This window comes from Teleopsis dalmanni, chromosome 1, assembly GCF_002237135.1.
Source record: "Teleopsis dalmanni isolate 2A chromosome 1, ASM223713v2, whole genome shotgun sequence".
NCBI classification, from domain to species: domain Eukaryota; kingdom Metazoa; phylum Arthropoda; class Insecta; order Diptera; family Diopsidae; genus Teleopsis; species Teleopsis dalmanni.
This window is the reverse complement of record NC_051846.1, coordinates 136,085,839-136,113,179: the sequence shown is the minus strand read 5'-3', so window position 1 is coordinate 136,113,179 and position 27,341 is coordinate 136,085,839. Positions and strand designations below refer to the sequence as shown.

General features: G+C 30.4%; 1 protein-coding gene across 2 annotated transcripts; it reads left to right on the top strand.

Annotated features, from left to right (window-relative positions):
* The first annotated feature begins 1,051 nt into the window (after nucleotides 1-1,051).
* Nucleotides 1,052-26,729, top strand: LOC119668930 (sorting nexin-27-like). 2 transcript variants are annotated; one of them, XM_038078614.1, is made up of 8 exons: nucleotides 1,052-1,482; nucleotides 1,595-1,668; nucleotides 24,250-24,352; nucleotides 24,430-24,512; nucleotides 24,581-25,226; nucleotides 25,290-25,479; nucleotides 26,238-26,416; nucleotides 26,481-26,729. In XM_038078614.1, the coding sequence occupies exons 1-8, from the start codon at nucleotides 1,333-1,335 to the stop codon at nucleotides 26,547-26,549; spliced, it is 1,494 nt and encodes a 497-aa protein (XP_037934542.1). In that variant the 5' UTR covers nucleotides 1,052-1,332; the 3' UTR covers nucleotides 26,550-26,729. The 2 variants fall into 2 exon arrangements, with proteins under 2 accessions (XP_037934542.1, XP_037934543.1); XM_038078615.1 differs by lacking the exons at nucleotides 1,052-1,482; nucleotides 1,595-1,668 and adding an exon at nucleotides 21,143-21,269.
* Nucleotides 26,730-27,341: the final 612 nt, after the last annotated feature.

Here is a 27,341-nt window from a genome sequence, read left to right as displayed (position 1 = left end):
ACTTTTATACGTATCCATTAAGTCTTATAAGAAAATGATAAGGTTGGCCAATTTAAAAAAAAATTCTTAAATATTCATTATAGCGTATTGATTTATTTGATATAGCTTTCTTAGTCTATTCATAGTCCAACAACATTGATTGCCTTGGAAAGTCGTTAATTTGAATTTCCAACGCACAAATCAACTGTCTTATAACTCAATTGCCATTTTAATATGAATAAAATAATACAAATGTATAATAATACAAATAAATAAAGATAATATAATTCATAAAATATAAATTTAATATAAATATAAATAAAATTATTTATAGAAAACCATATTTATTAAATTAAATAAAATTATTCCTTTCCAACATTAGTGAGCTATAACAACAAAGATTATTGTTATATTATTTTAATTAATTTAATTTTCGGCTGACCATACAGCTGTTTCGAGTATTGTCAAATACTTATTATTTATATTTTTCACTTAAGAGTTTCATTTTATACAATTATTAATTATTACCAAAGATATCAATAGAGTTATCACTCACAGCAATTTGTACAATCCGACAACCCAGCGTTTTAGCAATTTTCTTATCTTTATATATGGATGACACATTAAGCATTTATATGCAATTTACGAGACATTTATGAATTGTCGCCAGTATTCTTAATATAGAAAAAAACTATATAGAAATGAATCCCACATAACCGAAACGATTCCGTGCGAAACGTCATTTGTTATTTATTAATGATTTGTGTGTGTTTCTTTGTATCATACAACGCCGCTGTACAATAAATTACTCCTTGCATTCAATGGTTTTAACAACAATAAAGGTTTTATAATAAGAATATGTAAAAATTTTTTTTAAAATAAATTAAAATCAAATGAGTTATGCGTACCATTTGATAATAACAATTTTATTACTTATGCAATATGCATAAATGTTTTGTATTTATAATATTTACGGCTTCTATTGAAACATGCACTTTAAGATGGCATACTCTTGGTGGTAGTTGCTCCTAGTCACTCTTGTATGTTGTTATAAAAATTTTCAGTTTGACTTTTTATTTCGTTTGTGTTCGCACTCGTGTGCAATAAAAGTTTGGTGCAAAAGAAATAAAAATTGTTTTATTTTTTGTTCTGTATTATTAAGAAATATTCCATATAATGATAACGAATTACAAAATAGTTAATTTGCGAAATTAAAAGCAAAGTTAAAAAAATTGAAGCAAAATCGTTTGTTGTAATCAAATTGAAAAGTGCAAAAAATATAAAGAAAAAAGTGAGAAGTTACGCAAATTTTAGTCAAAAAATTAGCAAAAGTTATAATTAATTGTTTTTGAAATGGGTGACTCCACCTCCACCACGTCAAATGGTCCACGCGTCGTAACTATTTACAAAACGGAAACGGGTTTTGGTTTTAATGTGCGTGGACAGGTGTCCGAGGGCGGTCAATTGCGGCCGATCAATGGAGAGTTATACGCTCCTTTGCAGGTTTGAATCAGTTTCAATTAGTGAATGTTTCAAGAAATTATAAATGTGAAATTATTAATGTGCTAAATCTTGCTTAAAAATATTATTTATAAAATTTTGTACACCGTTGCAGCATGTAAGCGCTGTGCTGGAAAATGGTGCTGCCGAAAAAGCAGGCATCAAAAAAGGAGACCGTATTTTAGAAGTGTAAGTTTTCCCTTTACTTATTCTTTCATTATCTTTAATTAAAATATGTTAATTATCAATTACTTGAATGTAAAACAGTTTTGCATATCTACACAAGTCCTAGAAATTGAATATGAATAAATCATATACAAAATTCATTGTCGTCATCATAATTGCTTCCCTGAGCAAAATTCGGGTTTTCCTGTACTTTGACACAATAATGACCTGCTTTCAACTCCACCCCACTGTAGTGGTTCGACACCGCCCTTCACCCCATCCTAAGAAAAATAGAATTTGTTGTATGATGTACTCATAACGAGTAGAATGTTGAGCTCTACTGTTAACTAAATATTGCTGTTAAAGCTATGTTATTCGTTACATTTAGTTCCAGGGATGCATTAAAAATTTGTTCCGTAGGCTAATTAATTTTTAATTTTTTATAATTATATATCAATATTTAAAAATGTTGCATTTAAATTCGATGAAGTGCGTAGGAATATTAAAAAAAAGCTATATTAAAAATATAAATACCTTCAATATTTTTGCACTATCTAATACCTTCAATATTATTTTATCTATCTGATTCTATCTAGTGTTTATAAAACTAGTTCAATAAATATATATATATATATCCCAAGGTTGTTTTAAGAAGTAAAGTTAAACTAAATTAATTGTAGTAGTTTTTGCTACTAAAGTATAAACACTATATTTTCATTAATGACCTATTTTTATTTAGTAGTTGAATTTCTCGGATTTCTACCGGTATATTTTTAGAATTACGTTTAAAATTACAAAAACAAGATATGAAGATAAGTTGGTTTTAAATTTTCACTTATTGTGATTTTTATGTAATTGGTTATTTTAGATATTATCTTTAAAATGAAGTGTAGAAATTGTAGCAAAACATATAAAAATGATTCAATTAAAATAGAAGTATAGAGGTGGAAGTTAGTTATATTTAACTTGTTATTTTAGTTAGATTTAACTTGTTATCTTACACAAGTGAAATATAACTAGCCGATATGTTAGCGTCAGAAATAAAAATATATATATATATTTTTATATATAAAAATATGCGCCGCCGCACATTTCTGAAAAATGGCGGTGACAATGTTTTAGCTAAAGATCAAGTAGAAAATCTACGTGGCATTATCATACGATGATATTTGAAAAAATTTAAAAGCTGCAAAAACCTTTTAAGAATTTAGTAAAATTGTTACGAAGTCCATGTCCAACTTAAATGTTGGTTAGCAAATAATGTTAACTTTTTTTGTAGGAATAAGGCAAGTTTAAGAACGTTCAAAACTGGAAGTTGAGCAGCTCATCGGATATTATTCCACTTACCATAATTGGTGATTTTTTGGAGTTTTATTTCCTTATTTGTTGCAAGAAACCTTAAGAGATAAAACCTTAATAGAAATAAAAATATATTTAACTACGTTAGCTTAGGTTATACCGGCAGTCCAAAGAATCCATTTAGTGTTAACATATAATGGAAAATTATGAGGTTCAAAAACAACCTTGCACCTTTGTCAAAACTTAAAATGCTATTTATTGGGAGGTCTTGGAGTTGGCCAATACCCTCAAAAAGGAGCCCCGTAGAATTGTAAAGCGGCACTTCGCATGCGCTGTGTAAAAACAAAGCAGATGTGATGTATGATCTTCTCTACACCTGTAACACAAATAATTTGAATGGAGATTCAATCTTCTAGCGTGGTTCCCTAATCAGCTGTAACTTATGAGAAAAAAAACTTAACACAGGTTTCTTCTAGAAGTCAACCGTTGGCAGTCACAAAAAAAATGCTTAATTGATTCTTTCTATCGTAAGTTCCACAACTTCTACAATAAGTGTTAAGAGTAATGCACTGTAGAAAGTCTTTAATGATGTTAGAACAAATCTTCCACGACTGTAAAAAGGCATACAAAATCGAGAAAAATTTTATATGCAAATATTAATATTAGCAAGCAACAAATTATGTTAATTTTCTGTACTCTTAGAGAAGTATAAGTTGTTCTTTCCACTCCCTGAGCTATAATATGTTGTTCATATAAGATTCCCAAAAACGTATATAAATTTGTGGTTCATAAAAAAATGGGTAATTCATAGTTGTACCATATTTGGTTTAGTAAATACGAGACATAGCGATTATATCATAATTAACCAGTTGGTAAAGGGGTAAAAAAGTTTGGGTTTAGATTTAATTTAGTGTATCTCCAGGTGAAGCGATTCAAAATATTTGAATTGTTTAGCAGTCAATAGTAACTTAAAATGTTGCTATAGTACTTTTCATTGCAATTTTTCAATAGTATAAACAATTTGACGATTTCACTATGAAATATATTTGTGCATAAGAACTTCTATTTCATTTAATTATGCTTCACTTTTTTCCCTATTTTTTTTTAGTTTTTTAGTGTACTTTGAAGTCTATTAAAATAAAAATAAACACATCTCCAAACAAAATAAAGTAAGTTCAAATTAATAAAACAATCTGACTGCAAAGTTTATTAGTTCAGTCAGATATTCAGCGCCTGAATGACTTCATAACTCTAACAGAACATTAACAGTGTATGCTGTACGAGTAATGTCATGTGCATGTTATTAACATAGTATTTGCGAGTAAACATAACATTTCTGCTTGTTCTGCTTATTGTTGATGAATAGGCAAAGGCAACACTTTTGGATCGATATGCTGAGGTTTTGGTGATAATTCTTCCACGTACGTGCCTTTAACTGATTTTTCAAGTTCTTAAGGCATTCATTCCTGTAGACATAAAATATACAAAATTAACAACACGACATAAGTTATGGGATAAACATGCAAACATTGCTGCATGCCTAGTCACTTGTAAACGTACATTAATTCATTTTTTGAGGAAAAATATCTCAAAAGCGTGCTTGGCTTATATGTACCACCTTAATTAAAATTCAAATTAAGCGTAATAATTGCAGATACACAGTTCTTGTTGTACTCTTTTTATAGAGTAAAGTGAATATTATCATAATTTTGTTTAAATTTACTTCTAAGAAATGCTAAGGGCAGCTTGTATAAAAAAATTTCCTACAACCCTACACAGAATCACAAAATCACACACTCATTACATGCAATTGTTCTTTTAGGCTTTATTTTTTTTGCTGATGAGATCTATTGTAGGCTCCCAAATAATCTAAAATGTGCTTATGCCCCACAATTACATAAACACAATGATTACGCATGTTTTTGTTGCTCTTGTTGTGCTATTCTTATCGAATTTGTTGGTGCATTGGGCATTAGCATTACAACACGACGGTACGCGGTACACGGTACTGAAAATAGCAAATAGAGCTTATTTTCATTTCCATATTTAAATTTCATTACTCTGCCCATAATTAAATTATCAACCCAACAACCAACAACAAACAGCCAACTAGCGAAAATACAACAAACGACAAATAGCAACAAAAATTGTAGAACAGTAAACTCGGAGAATTACAGATTTTGTGCTAATAGTCGTGAATCGCAAATTGCCTAACAACTTTTACGCTTTGACGTTCGATGGGTGGTTCAGTTTGTTGGACTTGAAATTAATTCGAAATGTGTTAATTGTTTCGCCATTCGTCTGCCCCTCGGTCCCTCAGTCCCTCAGTCCATCAGTTCCTCAGTCTATCGGTTTTCCGCACATGCACCTACACAATGGCGTGGCGTGTAGAACACGAGTGCTAATGCGAATACATAATAAGCTAGCATTCTATAGTGCAGTGTTTTAAGCTTTTCTTATCATTATTTACTCATATTGTGCTTACATACACACGTATATACATACGTAGGTATATGCGCATGTATATTTCCATACATGAATTGTTTTGTTAAATTTTACTGCATATTCATTTCATACCAGTCGATTGTTTTTATTGTTTACGACACATCAACCTTAGTAGACACTTAGGTTGAGTGGCTTCCTCGTAAGCTATTTCAGTCATCTTTTTATCTAACCATTTCATTGTTATTATTTTTGTTTTTGTTTTTGTTTTAAGTATTGTTGTTGCTTTTGCTTCGCCACCCTAATTTGTCAGTGCTCTTTAATCTCCCTATGCAGGCGTCTTAACCGCTTCACAGCTGTATTTACCCCCGCTAACTGACATCAATGTAAATCACTTCAGCGGCTTGGCTTGTCTTGGTTTGCCGTGGCTCGCCTTCTTCAATATTCATATCATCATCTTCACCGGAACCATTGTTTATCAATAGCGTGTACAAGATGAATGACTCATCTGCCTACAGTCAATGTTTATCTGTGAATATTTTGACTCAGAGAACTTCTGTTTTAGTTGCTATATCAGCGGCTCAATTTGCTGCTCTTGTCTTGTATTTTCATCGCCTCGAACAGTTTCAAGTATTTGCACTGGTCTTTAATATAATTTCAACAATTTTTGTTATAAAAATATGGCACTACCACTATCATTTTTTTTTTTTGTGTAATGGTGGACATTATGGTGGCTGTAATTCAACCTCAAAAGACTATTAATATCATTTAAAAAATCTGTGCGTTTAACTTATCAATTACCGTATGCACTTTAAATATGTTTAAAAACAGAAATAAAAATAAAAAAATTTTTATTAAGAAAAGTTAGTTTCTTGGTGTAATTAGTATCCACAGAACCAGTGCACTGCACCCAGCATTTTATAAATAATACAATTTTCTTACACTGTCTTATGATAACATCGTGAGCAAATGAAGGTCAAATGGTGATAACTCAAGCGAGTTCTTTATGTGGGTTTGAATTGAATTTCTTTTTAATAGGAAAAAATTATTGCAATAAGAGAACGAGATAATTGAGTCAAGAAAAAAATATTAACAAAAAATAGTTTTTTTAGCGATTATATACTTATTGATCATATGAGAATGTACAATCAAGAATAACAATCAAATCATTATATTGCATAAACACAAAATCAATAGTTAAAGATCTTATGTATTAAACCAGAATATCGCATCAGGTTATCTGATCTTGATATGCAAATCGTTTATTATAAAATTTTGTAGGAAAGCATCAACAAGAATATGGGCGACATTCTTCGCACTTTGTATCGCCTTTTAAGCTTCATTGGGTCTTTACTGCATTGCTTTTTATTGTTGATGTGTGGAGTCCATTTTAATTACATCTTGCTTTCTGTGGCAATTTGGAATTAATTAGTAAGTAGTAATCATCTAGTAAGTATAATGGGCTGAAGTTGTACAAGCTAACGTGCAAGTTTTTATTAATTTAGAATCCGGAAATGCATAACTATTATAGGTTAAACCATAGGAATTCTCTTCAACTTTACTTTTAAAATTGACACATTGCCCAAATAAGCATTTAGCGAAATATTTATATTGCTAGTGACTTTGTTCTCATACGTCTATGGTCATCATTTCCTAGGAAACTTTAAAATCTTCGGGATGCCTTTCCTAACTGACCTGACAGAGCTGTTATCCCAAATTGTCAAACAGTTTATATTTGGAACTGCTATCCTTAAGTTGATTTTTCAGGTCTGGCGTATAGACAGTATTTCATTCGTAGTATCACAATAGGTTATTATTCGTGCTTAAGGGGGGTTTGGTGCAGAAGGCTACCACTCTTTCCTAGTGACGACGGATTATATAAATATAATAATAAAATTTGATTTTTAACGTCAGTTATGATGAAAAAGACTATTTCCCTAATAGAAACTATTGTATTTTTTAAAATACTATTGCTATTATTTGCTACTATTGTATTAAAAAAATTATTCACAAATAATTAAATATAAAAATTAATTTCAAAAAACCACCGATGATAGGTATTCGGTAATATTCGAAACAGCTATATGGTTAGTCAAATATTCAATTAATTAAAGAATAATAGAATTTTGTTGTTGCAATTCACTGTTTGTAAAACATCTCTAAGAAATAAAATGAGCTAAAAAACAATTTTGCTGATCTAACGCTCAAACGCGTAATTGTTCTTTTTAATTACTTGAAAAATTCCAGAGCACTAGTAAGTATTTATTTATTTAAGTTTTTAGCCTTTTCTGGCCAACATTTTCCATCACTAAAATTAACGAACAAAAATAACAAATACCTCCATGTCATTTTCAATCTTAATGAAGACACTTCTCCGATAATCACTTTAAATAATTAGTTATATACTTATCTCCACATATTCTGCATGCATATCTGCACGCAGATAAATTACATGTTTATATTGCTTAATTCCTTTTTTTATTTTAATTATTTTCAAATTTTTAACCTTCAAAATCTAAACAACAAATTTATTGTATATTTTATTTACAATAACACTGAAATTAATTTTTAATACATTTTATCCTCTCTTCTGTACAACAAGCTGTACTCATACATAAAGATATTATTTAGCAATGCAAATGAATGTACGAATTTTACTCCAGTTTTGAAGTTATTATTGGATGTCCCATTTTTTAATACTTGGTGATATTTTCAACATTAATATTGGTCCATTCCTTTAATATGACCATTCCTTTACCCACCATTAAGAGGGTACGGTAATGTGATTTGTTCCTACTTCCACTTCATCTACCTACTATCTACCTAGGGTGATTATTATGTGTTGTTGTTGTGATTATTGTTGGTTTGCTTTTATTTGTATTTTTTTAAAGACATTGAATAACGAACGTAGCTAAGTTAGCAAATTGAATCACTGCATCGTAATCATCGATGTAAAGCAATCTTGTATAATAAAATTTGACTCAACGAACACGTCGAATCAAAAGATGTCCAACTACAAATTCCTGTTACTAACCAGTGCTGCTTACTTTACAGTCAAACAGGACAGTCTTTTATATAACAGGATTTTCAAAGATAATTACAATACAAGACTAATAGTTTTCAGTCATTTAACAACATTAGTTATAATCATCTCTTAAACGCCACAGTATATTAAAAATGAAGACATTCATTAAGATCTTCAAATACCAAACATTGTAAAATTGGCTTGCGATGAAATTAACATGAAATACGTTAAATATTTACATGCAAATGCTAATCCCTAACGTAGACAGCTTATTAAATCTCTTCCCTAAAAAAGATAATACTGCCCAGCCCCAAGACAGTAGTCACGGGAAATATATTTCTCTTAAACTGTAATTAAATACTGACTTTCGTAGCTAAGATGAAGTTAATTTGAATATATAGTTTGTATGCAGTGTGACTTTAGTAAATCACTTTAGAATTTTTTTATATACAAGTACCAAGATTTCTAATATATACAAGATTTCTAATTTCCATCAACTGAGATCTATTTAAATGAGGTCACTAGAATCAGATTTACTTATTGTAAATATATTATAGTTATTAATTTACATACGCAATGACTTTAATTATTTAATGATTTTGACTTAAGAATATATTTATAAATCTATGTACAAGTTAAAAGTTGGGAAATCCAATAAACCTAAACGGTCTCATAAAATGGATAGAAAAGCCAAACAGGAAGCGGCCATCATTCTTAACTTCGCTAAGAACGCAAAACAAATGACAATACTAATCATATAGAATCTAGAATAATCTCTTAAATGGCAATGATCAATTACACTATACGATGCTATTTAACATACTACTAATTATGTTTTTATTTTGTACCGCTAGAAAATCAGGGTCTATGCGTCCCGTTTCTATGCCAATCAGTTCACCTACCTAGTTACCTACAAATTGTTGTATATATTTTTGGTTTTCAGATATTTAAATACATTTAAGTAACATAGTTAAAAATTCTGTGCTCAAAAATGTATTAAATAAAATATAAAAAAAAATTAATGCTTTAACAAGATAGTTTTTTGAAATTTTGAATTGTTGAAATATTAAAATTGTTTCCTTGTTTCCTTAAGATTTACGTAAGAATATATAGAGGTTTTGTAAGGCTCTATGTAAAATAATTTTAAATTCTAAGCAAAAATATGGACATAGAACTAGAATCAGAAGATGTGTTTTCTGAGCTCGAAGCACAGAAATTATTGCTTAAGTTTACCATGGATCACTCACTTTTTCAAGCGACTAAAAAATGGATGTTAAAACATCGTGAGTTTGATTTGATTTTGTCGCGTTCCTGGGAACATGCACTTCTAACTACTTCTTCAGAAGAATCCAAGTTCGTTTTATTGGAACTGATTGACGAAGTATTGCTAAAAGTCAATAACCAAACCAATTCGGACTTAAAGTGGTCGCTTGGTCTTGTGTTTTCTAATATTTTTGCACATATCGGCAACAAATGCAACAATATCAATATCCTGAGAAAAGTAGACGACATGCTACAAAGATGGGAATCTCGCAGATATTACACTAAAGAGAAAATTGATGTATATCGTACGCTAATAGCATACAAATTAAAAGTGCTACAATCACCCGAACCAGAGTTTAAATATCTTCGCAACGCTTTGCATTACAAACCGACTAAGAAAACAACTTCACGCAAACCACCGGAACCAGTACGTCGAAAAATGCGTATGCCAGCAGATATTGCAAATGCCATAAAAATTATTAACACACCATTCGAAATCAATATGCCAGAAACTAAGGATGAAGTATTAAGTAAGGCTTCTAGCACTGAAACCGTTATTAATCCAAAAACCAATGTTACTGGAACTGAGAAGGTGACGAAAGTAGAAAGCAAGGTTTTGATTTCGAATCCAAAGTCTCAAGCAGATTGAACACAGCCCAAGTAAAAATTTATATAGTGAAAAGTTTCAGAAATTAAAAATTTTATTTTTTATTGTTCTCATTACATTTTCAATAAAACAATAACTTTGGGATTGTTGTTTAATAGCAAAAAATACCTTTTTTTCATGTTTGTCAAATTAAGAATACTTAAGAATTTATTAAATCATCTTATGATTATATTTCTATACCACATATATATTTTGTGTAAAAAATATCCGAAAGTTATAATTTGAAAAACGAACAATGATACTAGGTGGATTGATAATTACCTGTAGATAATAGACCTGTAGACAGGCTCCCTAACGATCACCGAATCAACAATTGGCTGGAAAAGTTTTAGTTTCCGTATTTTGGAATTCAAGTGGAATCATTTTCATAGACTATTTGGAAAAAGGACAAACAATAACATCAAACTAGTATTGCATATTATTGGACCGATTGACTGAGGAAATCAGAAAAAAACGAAACGGAAATCTTTAGATATTTCATAGAAGTTCTCGATATTATCAAGTGAGATTTAAGCGCAATTTGTTACCCAGTAAACATCAGCTTTTTTCACAATTATGCTTTTGAATGTTCTATGATCGTACCATCATTATACAGGCATTTATGGCAGAAAACTAAACGAATGTGATGGAGTTCATTTGACATTTTTGTGTGTTCCAAAAGAAAAGTGTTTCGAAGCTGTTGAGGCATAAAAGAAAACTCGCAGGAGTTGAATACAACACCCTAATCAACCTATAAAAGTATTGAAATATTGGGTCGAACACGGGCATTACTAAACTGCACTCAATGGGATCTAACACACATTGCAGGAGGCAAAATAAATTTTGGTTCTGCTCAAAAAGGAACCAAAGGATTTTGGAAATAAAATACACAATTTTACTTTTATTTCAAATTTATTTGATCTTCTTCAAAATAAGTTCCTTCTGAAGCGATACACATATGGCAACTCTTAACCCAATCTTCCATACACTTTTCGTAGGCCCGTGCAGGTATGGCTTTTAGTTCCTTCAGCGAATTCTCTTTTACCGATTCAATCGACTTCAAACGCTTACCACGAAGGGGCAATTTGAGTTTCGGGAACAGGAAAACATCGCACGGCGCCAGATCTGGCGAATATGGTGCCTGAGCGATGACAGTGGTGCCGTGTTTGGTCAAAAAATCGCGTATAACAAGAGCCGTGTGCGATGGAGCATTGTCGTGGTGAAGAATCCAATTGTTGGCTTTCCACAAATCTAGTCTTTTCTTACAGATGGACTCACGCAAATGCCGCATAACGACGAGGTAATATTCTTTGTTGATGGTATGACCCTCTGGCAAGAATTCGTAATGAACAACACCACGGTAGTCGAAAAAAACAGTGACCATAACTTTAATTTTCGAGCGACTTTTGCGCGGTTTTTTGGGTATTGGCTCGTTTTCGAAGCGCCATTCGCTCCATTGTTGACTGGTTTCGACGTCATACTCATAAACCCATGTCTCATCACCTGTTATGATGCGTTTCATGATTGTAGTGTCGTTTCCATGCTCAAAAATCATTTCTTCACACACGTTCTTTCGGTATTCTTTTTGCAAAAAATCAAGTTGTTTCGGTACAAATCGAGCTGCAAGGCGTCTCATGCCCAATATATCATGTAGAATGTGGTGTACGGATCCATTTGAGATGTTTAAGTCAAGAGCAATCCTCCTTTCAGTCGTACGACGATCTTACAGCACAATTTTCATGATTTTTGCCACGTTTTCTTCGGTATTTGATGTTGATGGACAAGGCAAATCTTCGATCACTTCACGACCCTCTTTATATGATTTATACCATTCATATGCCTATATTCGAGACATAGAAGAGTCCCCGTAAGCTTTCTGCACCATTTTCAATGCTTCAACACATGAAATTTCGTTGAAAGTACAAAATTTCAAACAAACTCGTTGTTCAACTGAATTTTCCATAGTAAAAATCGCTAAATGCACTTGAGGTAGTCACACATTAACAGCAGCTGTAAACAAATCAATTGACAGATGGCGCTCAAATTTGTACCATATGTCAAGAAAGGTGGTACACATAACAAACAATTTTTTGAAAAACGTCTATTACTTAAGGAGAAGATAACAAAATCCGTTTACTTTAGATACTTTTTGAGCAGAAGGTATACTTAGAAATCGGTATAAAAAAAATGGTTGCCATAAATTAAATACTTGTAAAAATATAAGTACATTTATCTTACTACTTTTTATTTTCTATCTCTCTCTTTTGCATTCAATTTATGTTAGATAATTTATATTTATATATTCAATTTATTTAAATAACATTAAAAGGCTGAAATAATATCTAAATGCGCTTAGTAATTTCTTTGCCTGTATAATATAAGCAAACAGTATTCAACCTAATGCATTGACAAGTTATTTTGTAATTTAATTAAATTTATTCTTTATAAAATAGATCAAGAAATCAATAAAACATCGTCTAAACTATGTCATAACACAGAGAAACCCGTAAAATAACAGATATTAAGGACAACAAGCATAAATTCTTCCTTCTTCATAATTCGCTAGGGATTTTTATATACAATAGTACTCGTACAATAGTCCTCCATTCAACAGTTATTTGTATGATTGCATGCTTGAGGTATGTAAAAGTAAAAATATTTTGTAGGTCGATGGAGGATTGATGGAGACATATTTGTATGTCGAAAATGTTATTATTATATAAATATTAAAACGACTGTAATAAAATGTTTGCCAATTTTCTATACAAACAAAAATAATTTTTAATGGGTCTGATGACAATTTGCCATTCTGTTGATGAAAATTTAAAATACTTAAAAAAATTTTCCTCAAATTTTAAAAATTCATGTTTATGGTATGAAGCAAATTCCTGCAGTTAAAATTCACGTCTTGTTTGTATTAAAATAAAATTCATTGATAAATGTTTCCGTCGTTGGAATCTGGCAAACCTCTAAAACTGAATAAATAACTAATAGAAGAGTTTCAAGTGGAGCAGTAGAATTACAGAAAGGAATATAGTGGCAAAAAACAAAAGGTTGTCACTTCCTTTGCACGATAACATAAAATCTACTAATCAAATTAATATAGTATCAAAATGAAGTCTTAAATCCTATTCTGTTTTATGGATTTGAAGCATGGTTTGTAACAGAACGAATTCTTCAAAAGCTTTGTAATTATTTGATGACTAATCTAAGATCTCTGCACCGCTCCGTGCGATTAAATAGTGCTAAGTAGGACAGTCTGTCGGTTTTCGCGAATAACTTCAGAACTCTGTCGCTTATATATTTTTTGACCGGGTCTATTCTAAGGCCTCTTAGCATGCGGATGTAACAAGGCACTTGCGGCATTATATGATATATATAATAAATATTATAAAGAACTACAAAAAACGCAAACGATATGGATGTCAATATGAATTTATAAGAATTGACTAAAGATTATGTAACAGCAGAAGAAAAGGTCGTCCCAAAACTCAAGAAAATCGTTTCTACAGAAACAGTGGTCGAGATTTCGAAGTCAAGCAAGGATTTATTATATTAATATTATGTATAAAATTTTTGTCAGTGATTTTTGGTTCAAAAACAGATAAAATTATATTAACAATTCTACAACATTAATACACACACATATTGTACTTAATGGGTTTTTCTATGGTCTCTGATATTTCATTTAATGTACTGCAAAAGTTTCGTCTAGCTTAATGTATATTTCGTTCAGAATACTGCTAAAAAGATAAAAACAAAAATAAAATAAATAGTTACAAATATTTTTGAGCAAATAGAAAAATATTAATATTTTTTTATATATTCATTACTCATTTCACTAATTTATTTTTAAATTTAAACTGAAACCAGTCATTTTGCATATCATTATCTCATTCACAATTTTATCTTTGCATATTTCTATAATTTAATAAAAACGTTTAGTATTAAATTAAATTATTTAAAGCAACCAGTTAAACTCATTTTTAATCAAATTTTAAAAATTGTTATTATTATAAATTTTGGTTTTCTTATTGGTAATAAAATATATATGTTGGAATTCTAGTACAATGCTAGTTATTGACTTAAGGTACACTTAAATCAATAGAACAAAAAAATTGAATTTTCTCTATCTATTTTCTTTATCTATTTATAAAGAGGATCTTACTTGACTATATCATACTTCATACCGAGAAATCAAGCGTATATGAGATCTGTGATTGCAAAGGCCACTGAAATTTGGCTGCTCGCTTTTTGCAGAATCTTGTTGAACTGTCTTTTAAAATTTTCGCGATAGACCATCCTTAAAGCATATTAAACGATGATACCTGACGTGTTTTAGCCATCTAAACGTTTATATTTTCGTATGACCTCTGTCAAGTGAAGTCGATCATTTTGCTTGGGTATAATTAACTTAATGGGAAATATTACTTATAACAAAACACGATCTTAGGCAGTTGGACCCATTCGTGCAAGGACATTAACTATTTTATACTATCGAGCTTAGTTTTTATTTTTCGAACATCGGTGCCATCTTGTTGTTATAAGAACTCGTAAGGGAATCGAACAATTTTTCGAAAATACTGAGGCGAATACAATAAAAAATCAGTTGTTTATCATCAATATTTTTGTCCAGCCAAGATTCCCATTATCCTTCTATCCGCATTACTTTCTTTGTCCAATGTAGTGGTTTGACCAGTTTGTTTGACCAATGATGAAACAGTTCTGTGATCAGTCAAAAATTTAATTAATTAATATAATATAAAAAAAAATTGTTGTTGTAGTTGACCTCTTTTCGAAACATCTCTAATAAATTTTTTATATTAAAATAAGTTTTCAAAGCCATTATCTTCATTTATAAATAAACATTTTAATTGTTTACATTTTTATTAGCAATGACTTAAAAATCGTTATCCATGTACGCAGCTAAACAATCTGTTCTGATAACCTTAAAAGAAATATTATTTTCCAAAAATGAATGGAATATTTAAATTTGATCTTTGAATTTTGTTGTTATTCTAAGAAACATTTCTAAAAATATACACATTGTTGAATCAAACGTAAAATTAATATATTGAAAATCATAATGATTTCTGAAAAATGTAGTAATCACTATTTAAACTTGTTGAAATTTGCTATTGGATTACGCCCTATAAACTTATTTTCATAGGAGTTTCTTTCAGAGTCTAAAATCGAATTATCATAAGTGGGGGGACAAAAATATAAGTGCTATCTAAAACAGTTTTTAGCACGTTCAATTATCAGTAATTGTAGATGACGCCTAATTGTCAAATTGAGTAAAAAATTTAAATAAATATTGAAAAATATTTATTTTTCATTTTTCACTAATGAAAAATTTATTAATAATTTGAAAATATGGTACTAAGATTTTGGTATAAGAAACGTTTAATGGAAGGCCGGAACTTTTTTCTCCTGCTATTTTACTGTAACTATATATTTATATATAGTTACTTTTATATTTATTTCTGAATAGGTTGGACTATTCAGTGATTTGTATTGGCCCGCGATGTTCTCTGGTCTGGACTGCTCTGTTGTAGTGTATTAGTCCGCGTATACCCTAGTATAAATGTAGAAAATTCAATTTTTTTTTTAATCTAATTATAACTTTCATGATATTAAAAACGTAACAACTAAGATGTAAATGCTCTGTAGTGTCAAATTTCAACCTTAATAAAACAATTACTTTTGATTTAGTTCATTTTTTTTAATATTTGTTTATTTATTTAATTTTTTTTGATAATGTGACGCAGTAGATCAACAATCACCGAATCAAAATATCCTATTTTTTATATATACGTATTTAAAAATATTGTAATAAAACAGATTAAATACATCTTATATACAAAATAAATAATTTTATATACTTATAATAGAGGTGGAGAATTATCGATGGCACTATCGACACTATCGATGGTAAACCGCTATCGATCCGTCATCGACTATCGAAAGTCTACGATAGTTCGTCATAGCAACGCTTCACACAAAAAAGGGCACTTTTGGCATCTCTAGTTTGCCAAGGCGTAAAGTGAATTTTAAATTCTAATTCTAAAAACATCACGGAGATAAACATTTCCACATTAAATTACTATTAAATCATAATGATGAAATATTACTGTGTACCCGTTACTTCAGTCAAAACCGAGCGCATATTCAGTAAAACTGGACAAGTTGTTTCAGAATGCCGAATTCGACTGAAAGAAAAAAACATCAATATGATGTTATTTTTAAACAAAACTCTTTGGTTACTAAAATATCCACATTGACAAAAAAAAGGAAATAAAATGATCTCCAAAAATTCAATGAAATGTGTCAATTAATTAAATTTTTGTTGAAATTTAAAACAAAAACATGATTTTTTAAATTGAACAGATATTTGTATTGAAATTAATATACTATCGAAAACTATCGATAGTACTCGATGGTTTGGAAAAAAACTATCGCCCACTATCAATTGTGCCGACTATCGACAGTTCTCCACCTCTAACTTATAATTAATTATATATTACGATTACATGTAGTTTCTGTATATTAGTACATAAACATCATTACTGAAATGCTGATGTAATCATATATATTTTTAAATAAAATCTACAAATATATATTAGGGGTATTCACTCTGTCAACGAAAAAAAAACAGCTGTTTTGACATCAGCTGTTTTGATATGTTGCAAAAACAGCTGTTTTATTTTGATGTTACAATTCTCAACAGACGTGTTCTCACACTCGTGCAATTTTAGTATAGTATTCCTGCATTTTGTGGACCTTGTAATAACTTTGCAAGACAGAGTGAATACCCCTAATATGAATTGTTAGAGGTACTTATTGAAAAATTTGGACATGGGATAAAAGCTTCTTCACTTAACTCATTCTGCTTCGTTTTAACATTATGACAATATGACATATTAACATATATATAAATTGGTTAGCAAAAACTTATATGATATTTTTATTTGAAGGACGCCTGTGTTATTGATGACATTAAAAGATTTGATTTCTTAATATATAATCCCAATAAAAAGTCATATGCTCAGTCCAATAGCGTTCTCATAACTCGACAATGCATAAAGAAGTACAGAATTATTTACGTGACTACCTGTTTTAAAGGCTTAACGCCACGGTGCTCTTAAAACACGTAATCGTATATTGCACCAATAAACTGATTTCAAATGAAGTTGTGTTTTGGAAATAACTTCGTCCTTCGTAAGGAGTGAGGCCAACCAATATGTCTGCTGATCTTTGGGTTACAGCACCTGGTGGTGAATACGCAACTCCACATCGAATGAATGATAAATAAATGCCTGGTCATTCTACCGCGAAAGCTTGGGTATTAACCACAGCCACTACGACTCAGCCAACCTCAATTGGCCAGGACAGTTGAAGCTATGGACACCTGGCCCCCATAGTACCGAATTTACACCTCCGGTCGGGTGTTGCAAGTGCATATTTACTTTCCGTCACCATTATAGTTAATTTCATAAAGAAAGGTTATTGAACAACAACAAATTAAATTCCAAAAAAATAACTAATAGCATTTACTGATTATCACTTTACTTGTAGTTCTGAATGTGGATTATATTTATTTTTATGATATATGTTTTCTTTATGAAAAAATTAATTTACCCAGAAGTCAATATCTTTAGTATCAATACAAAATACACATTCATAAGAACAGGGATGTCTCTAATTATTTGCAAATTATGGTTGCAGGATTTAGCTTTGAGGTACACGAGCGTTTTAAAAAGCGAGGCACCACTGCCGCATATGCAGTTGCGAGATACAATAAATTATATTGCGCAGTGAATACGAACCAATCGAGTCAGCAGCACAACTGCGTTGGTGATTGTTTTTTGGTGCTTCTAAGCATGGAATCTTTATGTTGATATCGAAGATCCCATCTTTTAATGATTTTTATTGTTAAGTAAATTTATTTATAAATATGTTTATATATAATGTTATTTTTTTAATACTATATAACTGCCAAAGGAAAATATGTTGAACTTATTTTATCTTAAGTGTTTGTAAACCTTTTTGCAATATTTTCAATGGGATGAAGTTTCTTCAATACAAAAGTTTGAAGTATGTCGGACGAAAACCGATTTCAATTGCACGACTGCACCATAAAATTATCGTGCAATACGTATATTATTATATTACTATTGAATACTACAACTCAAAGTCAAGTAATATACGCATTTCATTTATCTTTGTTCTTGAACATAAACATTACTTTGCACTATATATAAACAAATATTTTTTAGAGTGCAAATTTTTCATTAACCACTAAAAGACAACTGATAACTTGACCCAAATAAATTGAAATTACATTCACTTGTACATTTCTTATCAAACGTATGTTCCTTGAACTAAATTATATATAATTAACTTTCCTGTCTTTCGAAACGCCAGCCATCATGATTTTCGCAGTTCCGAGTTGTGAGAAATCAGATAGATTAATTTTCATATATTGCAAACTATAAACTATATTTCTCCTTTATTAACTAACATAAAACGTGATCGTACTTCTTAAGATTAGAATTCTCAAACTATATCGTATCCAAAACCTTTAAATTACCTCCTGGGTTAAGCACGAAAATATTAGATATGATTAAGAGAGATTTCCTAAAATATGTTTATTTGGATTAATTCATCTTTATAAACAATAAAATGGCATTCAAGTTCAATGATTTACTGATCCAAGTAGACAAAACCCTTCTACTAGAGGCGGATTTTTATAAATCTTAAAAAAATGCGAAAAAAATTATGAGCAAATTACCATTTGCTCATTTGGTACGTTAATAAATTTTGATAGTATATTATAGTATTTTGGTTATCCTTCAATTGCAGAGCACTTGAAAATTTGGAGGATAAAACAATACATCTTATCATATGAAAGGTGAAAAATAAGACGTCAGCAACTCAAAAAATTCATGCAATTACTACCACTACGTATATATAAACAGGAAATGTATATTCCGATTCTGCTTAAATAAGCAGAATATGTGGAGATTTGTTGAATTGACCAAAACATGACCTTTTTCATCCTGGTCATGTGAATTCTTGAGAGTTTTTTTGAACTATACTATATTTATGGCCCTACAAATTATATATTATCCGAAATAATTAAATAACTTAACAAGTATCAATGGTATCCATTTAATTGCTAATTGCACCGCAATCACTTCTGAACCAAAATGATATTTTACTGTGTCTATATCTGTAAATCTATATCAATTAAATTGACCAGTAGTAGACAATATGAAAATGTCCAACTATTTTACTAACTATAATCTTTTTTTTTTAACTATAAGTTTATAATTTTGTAATGCGAAATAACTTTTTAAAGAACAATATTCAATTGTAGACTTCTAATATTTTATATAAATTCTATTCTCTATGAAAACCAAAGATTTAAATGCGTATACAATGTATACATGTTAATAATATAATAAATCCAATCGTGATTACTTCAACTTTAATTTCTAAAGCTTCTATTTTTTATTTATTTTCAAGTTGTCTTTAATCAACATCGAAGTTTTTCCCCTCATGTAGATCATAATTATAAACAAATCTTTCCGATCTCTTTTATTTTTGTGGTCTTAAAGCATGTCTCTGTTAATTAAGAGATTATATTAAAGCATTTACTTTCTTATAAAACTGACAAGTTCCAATAGTGTAAATTTTTACGTTTGTAAGGTTATAATTTAACCAACAAGGTTCTATCGGCATTTCTGTAATGATCTTTAAGTGGATCAATTTTTGATTGGATAGCTTTGGTGGATTGCTGTAGTATGTATTTCTCTGTTTCTCCTCTTTTTTCTGATTAAAGGATAAGAAACTTTCTCAACTTTAGTCAAAATGGTTCCGGGCAGTAGTAATCTAAAACTGGCACCACCAGCACCCTGCGGAAAATTACTACTGCACCTCCTATCTACTATGGAGACCCATATAAAAAAAATGTTAATGAATGACGGTGCCGCTTCATTTTAGAGTCCCTAAACCGAGACTTCACCGCCCACGCGACTATTAACGCTCCTTTTTTTGGACTTACAAATGCAAAAACTGGTCATTACCGGTCAAATTTGGTTGACACTTCTTTGCCGGATTCCGGCGTATATATCGCATATTAGTTGTTACAACCTTACTACTGCTGACATTCTTCCGAACATTTCTACTAGTTTTGCATGGAATATACACATATTATATTATCATATCGAAGATCAGGGAAAATATATGTATATGCTTTTTTCAAGTTATAGGATAGATTATATTATAGAAAACCTCATCTCTATAAATTCATTTCAAGTTAAGATTATTTAGGTAGCTTTTTTCTTTAGTTCGCAACTTCTTTCAAATATGAACTTTTAATATGCAGTGTGTACAAATAATATAATCAATAGTACGATCCTTTATAAATTAGAATACACCTAAAAAAAGATCAGTTATTGGAAATATATATATTTTATCAGTATTTGTAATAATGTTTGGGAATCTGCCGTATATTATATAAAAATATTATATAAAATATTTGCTGCTCAGTGTATAAATTTGTTATCTGTTCTTATTATTGATGAGCGACATTAATTTTTTGATTTTTTTATTTTTGTAAAATCTTATTTGTTTACAAATTGTTTAATTAAATGTTGATATTTCCATCAACACCGACAGCGTCTTCGCAAATGCTGAAGACATTTCGATTCTGATTTGCAATGAAACGTTGAAGTTAGTCGATCTTCAGACGAGCTTCATTGCAGTTTTGTGAAATTTTAATTAATGAAATTTATTTAAAAAATTTAATTTATTTGCTTCAAGCCAAGCCTTTCGAATTCTCGGTTTTTAGTGTCTTCAATCAATGTTACCTTTTAATTATGTACAATTTGCTGCTCTAACAACTGGGCGTGCAGTAACCGATTTTGAACGAAAGTGCTTCAGGTGAATAAACTTCTCCAAAAACACTATATAAAATTATTTATATAAAATATCAACATAATGGAATGTTAATGCTATTTAAATATTGGTATCTGAATATTAATAATGCTTTAGAAATGTGTGAACTGATCTATGCATAATATGGTATTTTATATTAATTTTTTGTTAAAGACTAATTTTTTTATTTTATAAAAAAACAAAATTTAGTGACTCGGAAAGATTTTGATTTATCAATGAATTGTGATTAACTTCATTATGTTCGTTTGCAACATTTTGCATTTCGCTATATGCGTACATAGCATTGTTCTTGAGATTTCATTGTTCTTTAATGGTTTCTGAAAGTCGTAGACCGAAAGGAATTTCGGTGAGATTTACTATTATGTCAATGCAAAAACAGAACAGTCCAGCTGTATATACTGCGGATACGTCCAGGACAATGCTGAGCATACTTTCTTCAACAGCGAAAGATGGCATGGAGAAAGAACATTACTTGCAGAATATATAGGTCACTTCGGAGTCGAGAATATCATAAAAAAAATAACAGAAAGAGCAGAAAATTGGAACAAAATCACACAATTCATTGGAAATGTATTAAGGCAAAAGAAGAAAGATATGGACTCAAACTAATCTAAAACAAAGAGCAATCTGATGACATTCCAATTCGGTTCTGGAGTAAGAGCCGGAACACACATTCTGAGGTTGAAAAAACTAGACTCTGACAGAAACCAGCTGGAGTAAGCAGCTGTAGCACACCAATATGAACTGCAAGATTAATCATCTGCCACAGTAGCGGAGCCTGGACACAGATCACTTCGATGGAAGTCTTAAATGACAAATAGGGACCCTAATTGTCCTGGAGTAGAACAAGATCTCTACGAATGAGAGAGTGGTTTAGTCCGAACCGCTTGTAAACTAAACGACAATATAATCCCGTTTTATAGATGTTGCACAAAATTTTAAATTTAACAAAAAGCCTTCAAATGGTGGAACTTGGAAAGGCAAACGATGACATATGTTGAAAAATTTTTGACATGCAATTTAAAAATATATGAATACCAAAATTTTAACGATAGAAATATTTTTACAGTATAACAAAAGAGTTCAAATATTATTGGATATGTTCGAGCATTTTAATAATCAAATATGCTTGTACTCATGCATGACGACCGTCCGCAAAATGTTCGAAAGCGAAAATAATATAATTTATATTATATGCGCGAAAATCATATTGCTCGAAAACGTTCTTTTTTTCGAAAAAATAAAGTTTTTTCGACGAAAAGACCTTAAAAGTTTATACTTATTCTAAATCTAAATCGAATTATTCAACATACATATATTCAACATATACATTACTCACATATCAAGCACCAAGTTTCAACCAAATTGCTTTACAAACAATAATGACTGTTCATTTATTTATCGCTAAATCATACGATCTTTATTTCACTTGTTGTCCAGTGAAGGTAGGCATCACCTAAAATGGATTAAAAAGTCATGCTTACTTTTAATTAAAGATGGCATTCTATCGAATCAGATAATTCTGCCTTTTAAAATTGTGTTAAGGAAAAGCGGTCGCCTATACACAAATAAAAACATTTGTTCTTTTCAATGATGTTTTATTAAACTATCGTCCCAGACGTTAAATTTTTATTTAATAGCTAATTAGACCTATTAATTGTAGCTTATGTCGCTATAAAGCTTCGTTCCATGCAACTATGTGGTCGGCTATATGAATTATATGAACCATATGCATTTCTGGCTCAAACACGGTAATGCAAAATACTCATACTAAAACTAGGCCCTTGTGTTATATATTAAGAAGTATTACATTTTAATATGTAAGTGTATCAGTCACACTTACTTATAGACACCCATTGGGATCTGAGACAGGTTCTTGTTATACCCCTTATGGTCATTAGCCTTGTGATAGTACCGAATATGAATTAAGAGATCCTTCACCACTTTCCGTCAACTCAACCACACAGCCTTATAATACTCAAAAAGGGGGCTACGTTCATTTTAATGACTTCCTTCAGAGTATAAAAAACTCTTAACCTAGTGTAATTATACGAGTTTACAGTTGTTGACAGTTTCAGGTGGGATTCTCAATCGTCTACACTTTCTTCCGTCATGGCATTTTCTGCAAAAGTGTTAATAAAAATTTTTTAAGTCCCAATTGCTCAGATATATATAAAAACAATTTTTGACATATATTTCCATAGCGACTAGTTCACTAATTTTTACCATTTACGATTTTAAAATATATCCTTGGACTAATATGATTCGTATGCCATATTAATATAGAATATATATGGTTTATATTACATTCGACGTCTAAATCATCGCATAAGAAACATTATGACAAAAAAATTATGTGTGTGTAAGGTGTAAGAACAAAGTATAAACTCATTTTTTTATTCGTCCCATAAATCGAATGACTTTCTTAACCTATTAAGCATTGTTAATTGTATTTTAAATAAAATTTTATTTTATTTTCATAAGAAAAATTAATCATGTTTTAATAATTATGAGCCATTTTGTATTTTTATGTATGTTTATATTTTTTTTAAATAAATTCAATGAATTGCATGTCATCAATTCGTGCGAATGAGTTTTAATTGCTCTCAGAATCAATGTCAACAAAACTGGTGAAATCCCGGCATTAGTATCCTGACACACACTTATTGCAAAATCGGAGGAAACGAAGGACAGAATTTTATTTGCTCATTATTGTGCTAAAGTTTCCATTTCCGCATTCCAATTTTTCACCCACTTCATGTGTCTGTCAGAATACATCTTCATTAGCACAAGTGTGTGCAATTTAACGCTTCCTTCTTGTCCAATAGTGTCCTTTACACGTCCATATCCTTTTATCTCGCATTAAGTCTGTTTACAGTTTCATTCAAGCTGACTAGTATAAAATATTTTTCAATTTATTCTCTGTATTCGCTTTTTACTTATTTATGTTTCGTTTTGTTTTTAGAAATGGCACTCGAGTGGAAGGTTCTACCCATAAGCAAGTTGTGGATTTAATAAAATCAGGTGGAGACTGTTTAGTATTAACTGTTATATCAGTAACACAACAAGTACGGAAAATGTTTATTATTAATTGTATGATTTTATTATAAATTCAAGAATAACACGTATCACTGTTTACCATTAGGAAGCTGAAAGACTGGAACCTCAAGAAGATCAAAGTGGCTACTCCTATATTGATTATTCTGACAAACGTTCATTACCCATAAGGTAATATTAGTATTCTGGTACATAATAATTTTTAATTTTTTTTTATCTTTATCTTTATCTTTATCCAGTATTCCCGACTACACTACTGTTAATCGCAATGGCGAACGCTACATTGTTTTTAACATACACATGGCTGGACGTCAATTGTGCTCTCGTCGATATCGTGAATTCTCAAATTTACACTCAATATTGCGTAAAGAATTTGTCGGCTTCAATTTCCCGAAACTGCCTGGCAAATGGCCATTCCAGTTAAGCGAACAACAACTGGACACGCGACGACGCGGCTTAGAACAGTACTTGGAAAAGGTGTGCGCAGTACGCGTTATAGCAGAGAGCGATGCAGTGCAGGATTTTCTAACTGATTCAGAAGATGACATGTCTGCATCACCGGTTGATATAAAAGTAATGCTACCTGATCACGAGATTTGTACGGTTTCAGTAAAGAAATCTTCAAACGCTAAAACGGTTTGGGATATTTTGGTGCAGCGCGCTAATTTCACTTCCTATACGCAGCAATATTTTTACCTCTTTGAAATTGTTGAGTACAACTTTGAGCGTAAGCTGCAACCTCATGAATTGCCACATCAATTATACGTACAAAATTATAGTACCGCATCCAGTACCTGCTTGTGTGTACGCCGCTGGCTATTTTCGATAAATAAAGAACTTTCGCTACCAGATGGAGAACAAGCGGCGAGGTTCATATTTTATCAGGTTCGGTGTTTGTTTTTTTATAATTTTAATACACTTTTCTATAATTTCTTTTCTATAATTCAGGCAATCGATGAAGTAAATCGTGGTAATATACGCGCTGAAGGTCGTCTATATGAGCTGAAAGCATTACAGGACGGTAAAAAGGCTTCTGAATATTTAGCACTCGCGCGAATATTGCCCGGTTACGGTGACGTTGTGTTTCCACATTGTTCCTGTGATAGTCGCAAAGAAGGACATGTTGTTCCAGCAGTTGGTACGTATATATAAGAATATAACCATATTCATAGAAAAAAACTGACAACCTGTGAGCGTTGTCAATTTTGTCGTTTTTTGGTTTTTAAGTATATATGTAGAGGTTATTTCCATTTTTTGGAGAACAAAACACTTTTAAACTTGAATTTAAGGTCAATTATGATAAAGAAATTGATTTCTTAAAAAACAATTTTAAACTGTAATCGCTCTCAACAACAAAATGTTTATATTTAATTAATTCAATAGATTAATTGAATTAATTGAAAGCTGCCCCTACAGCTGTTTCAATTATTGCCAAATACTCATCATCTTAAAAAAAATAGCGAAAAAAATATTTTTTAACAGAGAAAATTTCGTGCAGCTTTGACTTGTTCGTGTAATAGACACACTAGTCATTTGCTTCAAATTTAACAGGATCAAACCTTGAAGTCTGGCACTTGTAGTCCAACAATTAATTAGAGTATACTAATTATTATTTGGCATTATTTGAACCACCTATATGGTCAGCAAAGAGGTTTGTTAAGGCAGTTCAAAGTTATTTACTTAATTGTCGATGAGTAGGCATAGACGTCTAATGTTGAACTAAGATTTAATACCTATTTAACATATAAATGGTAATTTATTACATTATTAGTATAAATAAACATAACATCAATCTAAACTATCCTTGCAATAAATTGACCAGATTATCAAGAAAGAGAGAGAGAGAGAGCACACTGTAGTATATATTTATTCTTATTGTTTATTTTTTTACTTCAGGCATTAAAAGTTTTCGTTTGCACGCGTGTCGTGAGGACGGTTCCTTGGAGGCCCAAATGGTAGAGTTAACATGGGATACAATCACTCGCTGGGAGAGTGATGAAGAATCAATGTCATTTTGTTTTCAATATAATCGTTCAGATAAACCGGCTCGTTGGGTGAAAGTCTACACACCATTCGTATGTATACAATTTTTTTTTTTTGTTATACAATTTCAAATAATTATTTTGAAATATTTTTTAGCATGCTTATCTCGCTGATTGTTTCGATCGAATAATGGAAGAGCGTAAGTGGGAGGATAGCGGTGACTAACGACTAAACTTACATTAGCCATAATTCGAATTTAAATTGTATATTTTAAAAATGATTTTTTTTCTATATTTGCTGATATTTATTTGCATAAGTTGCATAAGTAATAGAACACACGCCTCTTTACTCTCAAATGCTCTCAAATCCACACAACAGCTTAGATTTATAAGTATAAGAAACTATGCGATCAACAACATTTTTAATTTGTATTCAATTTGTTATACACACATCAAAAGCTGAGATATAGAACAAGCGATGTCAAAATTATAGACAGTTAATTATTATTAACATACATTTAATAATAGTAAATTACTAATATGTAATTTTTCATTATTTCATTATAATATATTTTCATGCACATTTATTTTATAAGTATATAAGTATATAATGTATTTGTACTTAGGTTCAATATTCCATTGTAAAAATTTGTTATGTCTAAATTATTTAGTAGTTGCTTTTATCGAATGTATCGAATGTATTATTGTATATTTTTTATGTAAATGTATGCATTTTTGTAGGTTTTTATATTATATTATTTAATATATTTGTTATTTTACATTTATTTGTATAGTACTTTGGGAATATCTGCACCTTTTGTGATTATTGTTAAAACAACAAAATGTATATTTTTTTTATAGTTTCTTTTGAATACTATATTTTTAAAATAATAAAATTACAAACCCTTAAGTCAGTAACAATGACATTTATTGATACTGTTTAATAAACTGAAAAGCCTATAAGTTTCAATTGCTTTAAAGCCAGACAGAATATTATTTATTTCACTTTAGAATATAA

Coding starts and splice junctions, on each gene's coding strand:
- LOC119668930 (XM_038078614.1), top strand. CDS start 1,333: ATGGGTGACTCCACCTCCACCACGTCAAATGGTCCACGCGTCGTAACT. Junction 25,227..25,289: donor CGAGGTTCATATTTTATCAG/GTTCGGTGTTTG, acceptor TCTATAATTCAG/GCAATCGATGAAGTAAATCG. Junction 25,480..26,237: donor ACATGTTGTTCCAGCAGTTG/GTACGTATATAT, acceptor TTTTTACTTCAG/GCATTAAAAGTTTTCGTTTG.